This window comes from Alligator sinensis, unplaced genomic scaffold (genome assembly GCF_000455745.1).
Source record: "Alligator sinensis unplaced genomic scaffold, ASM45574v1 scaffold444_1, whole genome shotgun sequence".
Classification (NCBI taxonomy): domain Eukaryota; kingdom Metazoa; phylum Chordata; order Crocodylia; family Alligatoridae; genus Alligator; species Alligator sinensis.
The window spans coordinates 3,990,533-3,999,220 of NW_005841886.1; the positions used below are offsets into that span (position 1 = coordinate 3,990,533).

At 42.4% G+C, this 8,688-nt stretch overlaps 1 protein-coding gene across 1 annotated transcript in view; it reads left to right on the top strand.

Annotated features, from left to right (window-relative positions):
• The first annotated feature begins 253 nt into the window (after nt 1-253).
• The window catches only part of LOC102386730 (checkpoint protein HUS1-like), an 11,446-nt gene continuing 3,011 nt past the window's right edge, over nt 254-8,688 (top strand). Inside the window, exons 1-7 of the mRNA XM_014517020.2 lie at nt 254-378; nt 441-526; nt 3,036-3,163; nt 3,678-3,854; nt 4,516-4,623; nt 6,632-6,706; nt 8,501-8,600. Of these exons, the coding sequence (XP_014372506.2) occupies nt 254-378; nt 441-526; nt 3,036-3,163; nt 3,678-3,854; nt 4,516-4,623; nt 6,632-6,706; nt 8,501-8,600 (799 nt within the window). The remainder of the gene's footprint in view (nt 379-440; nt 527-3,035; nt 3,164-3,677; nt 3,855-4,515; nt 4,624-6,631; nt 6,707-8,500; nt 8,601-8,688) is intronic.

Genomic DNA, 8,688 nt, shown 5'->3' on the forward strand with positions numbered 1-8,688 from the left:
GTGCCCGCCCCTGCTCGCGCAGGCCGGGACTGACGGCCGCAACACCCCGGGGTGTCGCGAGAGCCTTTGCGGGGTAGTCGGCGCGCAGGCACGGTTCCCAAGCAGGGTGTCCGTCACAGAGGCCAGTCCGGTTGTCCTTTGTGGATACGAAACCCCACGCCTTTACGCCCCCTATCTTTCTCTTGAAGAGGAAAATAAGAGGACGGAAAGGCGTGGGGTCTCGTATCCACAGAGGACAATCGGACTGGCCTCTATGCCCTGCTCACGAGGCAAGCCCCAGCGGTTTCCAAGTGGAGTCGATAGCGGCACCACCGCCCTGCCCCGCTGCGGCCTTCCTCAGCTCGGGAGTTGCTCCTTTCTTTCTCTGCTGTCCAAAAGGTGAAAATCGGCCTTGTCGGGCTAAGGTCGAGCGTAGTTGCTGCACTGGTCTGATACCGGAGCCAAAATGCATCGCGAACGGCTGTTTGTCGCGGAGGGTGCACCCCTGTCCACCCGGGCAGGACTCCTTACCAGAGCCTCGTAGTTGGTGAGGATCTCGGCTACATCCCGACTTTATGGAAACTCCTATGGTTAAGGGCCTGCGGGTGAGGTCCTACGAGGAGAGATTGGGGGACCTGGATCTCTTTAGCCTCCGCAAGAGAAAGCTGAGACAGGATCTAATGGCTGGCTACAAATTCATTCGGGGGACACCGCAAGGAATAGGAGAGGCTCTGTTTACCAGGGCACCCCTTGGAGTAACTAGGAGCAATGGCCAGAAACTGAGAGAGCAGGTTTATATTAGACATCAGGAGAGCTTCTTCACCGTTAGGGTGACCAGAATCTGGAAGGGGTGCCCGAGGGAGGTGGTGCTCTCCCCTACGTTGGAGGGCTTTAAGAGGAGACTGGACAAGCACCTGGCTGGGGTCACCTGACTCCAGGGCAAGGGGGTCAGACTCAATGATCTACTAAGGTTCCTTCAAACCCTACATATCTATGAAATCCATGAAATGGGAGACTCCTCCCTAGCTTGCTCCTGCAGCGGTATGGCTGAGGGCAAGTAAAATTCAGGGGCATCTAAACCACAAACCTCCGGGCTTGGGCCTGCATGTAGGATGCCCGTCAAAGGATTTGGAAGCATCTGAAGCCCTGGGCTGAAAAGTCTGGGGTGGAGGATACTTGCTGGTAGTACGGCCACATATGGTTTTGGAACGATTCAAAGGATTTGGAACTGATCTGGCCAATTTGACCTGGAACACGTAAAATTATCCAAAATATATATTAAAAAAAAAAAATTCCCAAGGGCACCCTGAAATCTAACGAACAACCCTTGCGTCTATAATAGCTGAGAAGTGCTGTCCTGACTCTGAACTCGCTTCCCAGTGCCAGTGTTTTTCTTGCAAATTAAAAAATGCCTCCCAGCAAAGGCCTCTTTTTTTTTTTTTTCCTGTTCTGCTCTCTAACCATACATGTCACTGGCTGGGGATGAGATAGTTAGGCTATTAGGGGAGCCTGTTTGGTTTATTTTTCCTTTCCTTTAGGAAATGTAAAATAAATAAATAAAAATTCCAAAACCCTTCCTTTCACATGACTTGCTCTTTTTCACTCGAGGGTTTGAAATCCTGAGGGCAGAGATAATTTTCCAATCTCCTCTACTCTTTCCTTTCCCCCCAGCCCCAGGTGGCATTTGGATATTCACATTTCCCTCAGGTGGGGTGGGAGAGGGGCAGTAAGTACAGCTCCACATTGGGTGGGGGCGTGGGGTTGGATTGAGTGGAAAGACTTCCAGATGAACTAGACTAGGGCATCCCTGTGTAGTGAACATTTGTATCATGAGCTAGGGGTGTGTCAGAGTCTGAAGACCTACATTTTCACTCTCAAAATGTCCTTTGATGGGCACAGTGGGCCTCTGTACACACCACAAAATTGACATTTAAAGTGGCTTAAATGCTCTTTTGCACCGCTTTAATGGTGTTGCTGTTTGCATGTTCGGCAGCGTATTCCACTTTAAATGACTTTGGTACATAACAAGATAAAACACCTCGGAGGTGTTTTAGTTTGCTACCTAACAAAGTGCAACAGTGCATGGGGCGCTGGAAGCTGACGTACTCAGGGCTTGGTGGGCCCTGCGCAGCTCAGGCGTTGTGGGACCCGGTGGCAGCCTGTGCAGGCAGGATTCACTAAAGGAAAAAAGCAGCAAGCCTGATCTTCCCCCCCCCGGAGCCTGTCTGCCTGAGCTGTGCAGGGGCCCGGTGCTTCCCTCGTGGCTGTGGCCAGGTTGGGTGCCAGTGGGCAGGTGTTGCCTGGGGGCCCCCTGAACAGCTCAGGGACCACTTAGCCCACTGGCAGCTGGCCCCCATGCCTGCTGCCAAAGAGGCAGGTAAGGATCTGGCTCCCACCCTTGTGTACATAGCATAGGGGTTTAGTTCGGTTTAATTCTGCCTAAATTGAAGCAGTGTTTTTAAAAACCTACTGTTTCAATTTAGGGAGAGCTAAACTGAATTAAACCCCCGTGTCTTGTACAAGCAGCCAGTTAGTTCTTTAAACCAGTAACAAAAGAAAATATAGATATTAATGATTAACAAGGTGTTTGTGTTCAAATCTGCAGGTTAAAATAGAAAGGTCAAATTTAACAAAAGGCAATCTTAATACAGACAGGCGTCTTGGCATTTCTGTAACTGAAAGGACAGCCCAAGGCTGGACATCTTTTGGAAGCAGTGTAAGACCTTTCTATACTGGAGAGACACGTAGCAAACAAACCTAGATTGGGGTCTTGTTTGGGACACTTCTGGTTTATGTTGGTGCTTGTCTTTTTCTTTTGTTCCTTCTCCTGTTACATAAGCTATTCTGTTCTCTTTTTGTAAGCTGCTCTGAGCCTTTGCTGGGAAGGTTGTCACATCAGTTGAATAAATAAGTAAACAGATAGTACAAAGCAGAAGTTTCAGCTTGTCATTGGTTTATTTCTGTCATGCTCTTTCCTATGGAACTGCAAGCCACAACTTTATGAACATATTTTTTTCTCCTATGCTAGAAGTTCCTTAATGAACCTTTATCCATAGGTGTAATCAACACAATTGCCAAACTAGCCAAGACTTGCACTCTGCGCCTTACACCAGACAAACTTTATTTCATCCTCACTGACAAAGTAGCAAATGGAGGGGTCAGCATGTGGTGTGAGTTAAGTCAGGTAAGTGCCAGAAAACGAGGGTGACATCCCATCATATATAAACACTTAATATATTTCAATCTTTGATGAAGCTGTGCATTTAACATTATAGGTAGTGTTTCTTGCTATCTGTAGAAGTAGGAACCTGACCTATAAACACTTCAGTAGCATGCAGGTCATTGTGGGATTGACTTTTTTATTCATAGATGACATGTCTTGATATGTCTGAATTCTTTTTCTAGTGTGATCTTAACATCTATTTTGTCTCAGGTTTTTGAGTACTGGTGAATGGATAAGAGTGACTTTCTGTCTATGAATGGCAAAAGCAGGGCAAGCCCTAATTTTGCAAATGGGTCCATGCTTGGGGATCCTATGTGTGCACAAAGTCTATTTCTTATAGAACATGCATATGGAGCAGAGGGGAACTTTGGCCTTTCCACATTTGTTTCAGAATTTAAAGATCAGTATTGTAATTCTGCAAACTGTAACTTGCTCTGTTTGAAACTCTTTCCTTCTCTCCTCTTGCTTTTATAAGGGAAACTTCTTTGATGAGTTCCAGATGGAAGGAGTAGCAGCAGAGCACAATGAAATTTATTTAGAGCTGACGCCTGAAAACCTATCAAGAGCTTTAAAAACAGCCCAGAATGCCAAGACAGTGAAAATCAAGTTGACTAACAAGCACTGCCCCTGCCTCACAGTAGCTGTGGAACTGGTAAGAGCAGAAAGGATTTTTAAATGATTCCTGTGACAGTACATGGATGTTCCTTTCTGTGAATTGTTCCAAGTAGTCTGAAAACAACAACCTGATATTGGTAGGACCTTGCTGCTTTTTGTGCTTAGAAAGTACCTAGCACATTGTGCAGGGTACTGGAATGAGATGGCAAAAAGATAGGTAGAATACTGCAGAATTGAGGATGCCTTTCCACACTTGTTCTGTTAACTGTTCACAAAATTCATTATTCATTCACTGGGCCCTATCCTACCCGATTTGCACCTGGTAGATTCCCATTGAAATCACTTTGATTGTGTAAGGGGAAAAGACAACATTTATCTTTTTCAGTTTGTTTTATGTTTTTTTTCTCTTTCTTCTCTTCCCTTAGACCTGCCCGTACTAAATTTGGGCATGGCACCTATGTTGTACTAGCATCTTTTGATTAGAAGGTCTTAAGATGTTTTACAGATACTAATGAAAAATAAGCTTTGCAAAAGCCCTGTTAGATAAAGAAGTATAATTATTTCCTTTTAACCTATAGAAAACTACAGTGTTTTGTTTAGGTCATGTCAAGCATCCGGTGGGACAACGGTTAGAAATCTCTTCTCCTTAGCTCCAAAGCCAGTGCTTTAACCACACAAACTAAGTGTCTTCTCTCCAGCCCTCCTTAGCAAGCAGTAGTCGCATCGTGACACATGACATTCCTGTGGCAGTTATTCCCAGAAGGCTGTGGAATGATTTCAAAGAGCCCAGTGTACCTGACTTTGACGTAAGCAAGTATTTTTTGAGTCACTCTTAAACGCAAAAGAGTTTGGGTGAAACGCTATAAGCTGAGTATATGTAGTGTGTAGCAGCTGAGAGAAAATAGAAACAACCCAAATTTTACATATATTTTATTTGCATAGAACTGTTCGCCATGTCTGCTGCAATAGCTGTGTAAAAAAAATGTAGAGACAAAAGAAGACTAATAGAAAGTGCATGTTTTGAACTCATACCTTGGAAGTAACTTGAATGAATTTTGTTCTGTTACTGCAGATCGACTTTAAGGAAATTCCATTGGGTGCAAAGTTAATCTGGGTTTACATTAGCATAAATAAGTACAGATATTCTTCTGTTTTCCCTTTGATTCAGATGTAGATATGTCTTTATTATATTTATATATATTTGTATATGACACCAAATTAGATGGAGTTGCAGACACTCTAGAGAGCAGGGTTAGGATTCAGAATGACATTGATAAACTGGGGAAATGGTCTGAATCCAATTGGATGAAACCCAACAAAGAGAAATAGAAAGTCCTGTACTTGGGACAGGACAATAGCATACACAAATACAGACTGGACTGGCTGGGCTACAGTGCTGTAGAAAAGGACTTGGGGTCACAGTGGACCATAAGCTGAATATTAGCCAACAGTGTTTTTGTTGGGGGGTCAATAATACACTAGGATATAGTAATAGAAGCATCACTTGCACATCAGGGAAAGTGATTCTTTTACTATTTTTGGCACAGCTGAGACCTCACCTGAAGTAGTGTCCAGTTTTGGGCCCCTCATTTCAAGAAGTAAAGACAAATTAGAAAGAGTCCATCAGAGAGCAGTAGGAATCAGGTGAGGTCTGGGAAACCTGACTTACAAAGATAGGCTTAAAGAACTAGGGCTATTTAATTTGAAGAAGAGAATGTAGGCACTGACTTTTTTAGGCCGGTTGGTGTTTGCAGGCGTAAAAAATAACTAAACAAAAAAACTGGCATTTTACTTTTAACTCAGCACGTTCCCGCACTGATCCCTGCACATGCCCAGAAGAAGCAGTATGTTACTTCTGTCTGGCTCTGCATTGTTTGTAAAGATCGGGCACTTCAGTGGCAGGGTTTTGGCACTTTTATCTACTAGCTGATTGAATAAGCTTTACTTAAAAGCATCAAAAAGTCCTGTTGAAGCACCTGATCTTTACAGACTCTACAGAGCTGGGTTGAAGTCATGCGCTGCTTCCGGTAAAGTGCGTTTTTTGGGGGTTTTTTAACATCTGCAAGCTGCTCTGTGGGTGTTGAGCACCTGCTGTTTTTTTTGGTGGATGCTTGAGCCCTGAAGCACCCACAGATTTGGCACCTATAGAAGAAAAGATGTCATGGGGGAGAGAAATTTGATAAGTTATCAAATATGTGAAGGGTGGTTATATGAAGCACGGAGATAGACTACTCTCTATGGCTGCAAAGGACATGACAAGGAGCAATGGTTTTAAATTGTATCAAGGTTAGGCTAGGAAGAACTTTCTCACTTTGAGGGTAGTTAAGCTTTGGAACAGAATACCTGGAGAGGTGGTTGAATCTCTATCCTTGGACATTTTTTAAGAATAGATTAGACAGGCACTTGACTAAAATGGCTTAGTGAGGGACAGTTATGCTTTGTACAGAGAGCTAGACTAGATGATCTCATGAGGTCCCTTCCAACCTAATCCATGGTTCTGCAGCTAAGAATATCTCTGCCTGAATTTACATGAGAGCTTATTATTTACTTAAAGGAACTGTAGCTCTTTATTTGGAGAAACTGTTTGGGCTTGCTGTTCTGTTGTTGGCTACAAAATAAAAAATCATTATGTACTCATGTGTTACCCTGAAACATATGGGATTGTCTACTAGCAATAGTCTGCTTTTTTATGCATCAATGCTATGATCTGAAAAGGCAAATCTGTTTCTGTAATAGTCTTCCCTTTTGAAATATCATAGCATGACATTGTATGCTTTATTTATAATTCAGTTTATCCTCCCCCCTTTGTTATAGGTCAGTATTTACCTACCAGTGCTGAAGACCATGAAGAGTGTTGTAGAGAGAATGAAAAACCTCAGCAATTCCATTGTAAGTTACAGCTGACCTTCTAATACCTTGTAAAATAGCATAGCTGCTTCCCAGCTACTCTGGGTAGTGATCCTTAAGTTGATTTCTCTTTAAAGTGAGATGTGAAATTGAGGTCTTGAATATAGTTGGTTTGAAGTTTGCCAGTGGTATTCCATCCAAAAATGGCAATTCATTTAACCCAAATGTTTCATTTGACGCATCTCAGGTTTGACAACTTTACTGCAAACCCAAGGCAGATTCCCTAGGGGACCTGCCTGGATTCCTGGAAGGTCTGCTTCAGGACTAAGGAGTAGGGTCCCTAGCTGGCAGGCCATTTGTTAGTAGATCTACTCTGAAGCTGTTGCTACCGCTGCTCAGTTTCTGTTAGCAGAGAAACTAATTTGGTCTGATTCAGACAAAAAGCATATTTCAAGAGAACAAAATGTATTGAAAACTACATGTCATTTTTATTATCTGTCTGTAGTCCTATGTGGGTTATAAGAGCAGAATGGTTAACACTAGTCTGCTGTAACACAAATGCTGCAAATAGTGTAAATGTACCTAAATTTACTTGTGTTTGTAGTCCCAATGGGTTCAGCGTGACTATTCACAGGCACAAAGCTAAGCATGAATGTACATGTCCAGAATTTGGTGCTTAGTACTAACCATACTATCTGCTTAAATTCTCTTTGCAGCATTTCAACAGGAAATTTGCATTTCTTGCTTTCAATGGTTGCGCACTGTTGCTGAGCATCATTAAAGATGCTGGGTTCCATCCCAGAAGTGGCAGTCTGTCCACATACTTGTATGTCCTTAACTTGCCTCTCAAGGATGTTACCTGGCTAAAGTATTATTTTCCAAAATGCTTTGACACCATCTGAGGCAATGTGTTCTAGAATTGCCAGGTATTACCAGCAGAGTAATACCTCAGAACTTTTAATTCTATGGTAACAAAAGAGTGACTTACAATGTTGATGCTTCATGTTGGAGATTCCAACATTTTTGAGGTATGACAGTCATCACTACAGAAAGCTCTCACCAATGTTCTTTGGCTTTCAAAAAGATAAAGCTGTCTGATGTTTCCATGTTTACAACTAGAGGTCAGTATTGCTTTGTTAGTAAAATTGCTATGATTCAGTGTTGTGAACAGGATCCGTATGGTAGCAAGGATTTTTGGAAACTTTAAGTAACAATTTGTATTGACTCGGCACTCTTCATTCCAAAGGATCTTGTGTTTTGTTGAAAACTCTGGGTCTGATACCCACATCATAGCCACTGACAACACTCCTACAGACTGAAGTGGTGAAGAATCAGTCCTCTTGTGCAGTATAGAGATCTTTTGCTCATAACTGACTTACATCCCCCTTTCAGTTCTGAATTTGTTTGGCACCTAAACAACTACACAACAATTGTTAGCTCTAAAAATAATGAAAAGTAGTCAATCTTTTTGCCTGTACGCAAAGAAATTCTAGATGTTTTTTCCTTTTTTTCTCCTTTTGTATCCCTCAAACGTTAGTCAAGGAAAAGAAAGTCATTGGGGAAAGGCATTATCAGGAAAAGAAGGCATGATAAAACTGAAAACTGCCTTTCAGAACTGAGTTAAGCATGTATGAATCTAAACGTGATCAAAAGTGTTCAAGGCTTATGGATTCAAGTCACTTCTGAAAATGGAATTTTAGTTCCTAAATTGCATGAACACTTTTGCAAATGTTATCCATTCTGTTAATAAGTTAAGGTGCTGCCAGCTGCATGAGCTGTACTTTCAGTTTTATTTTTATGGGTAGGCAAAATGAAACTTATTTGCTTGCATTGCAGGTGATTGAAGCAAATCTAAATGGAGAAATGAATTTAAAAATAGAAACCGATTTAGTGTCTGTTACAACTCATTTTAAAGATCTAGGAAATCCTCCATGGGGTAAGTTACCTCATTTTGCCCTATGAAACATTCATTTTCTCTTGTTGCTTAGGTTTTGGCATTGAGAACTTAAACAGAGAAGAGAGTG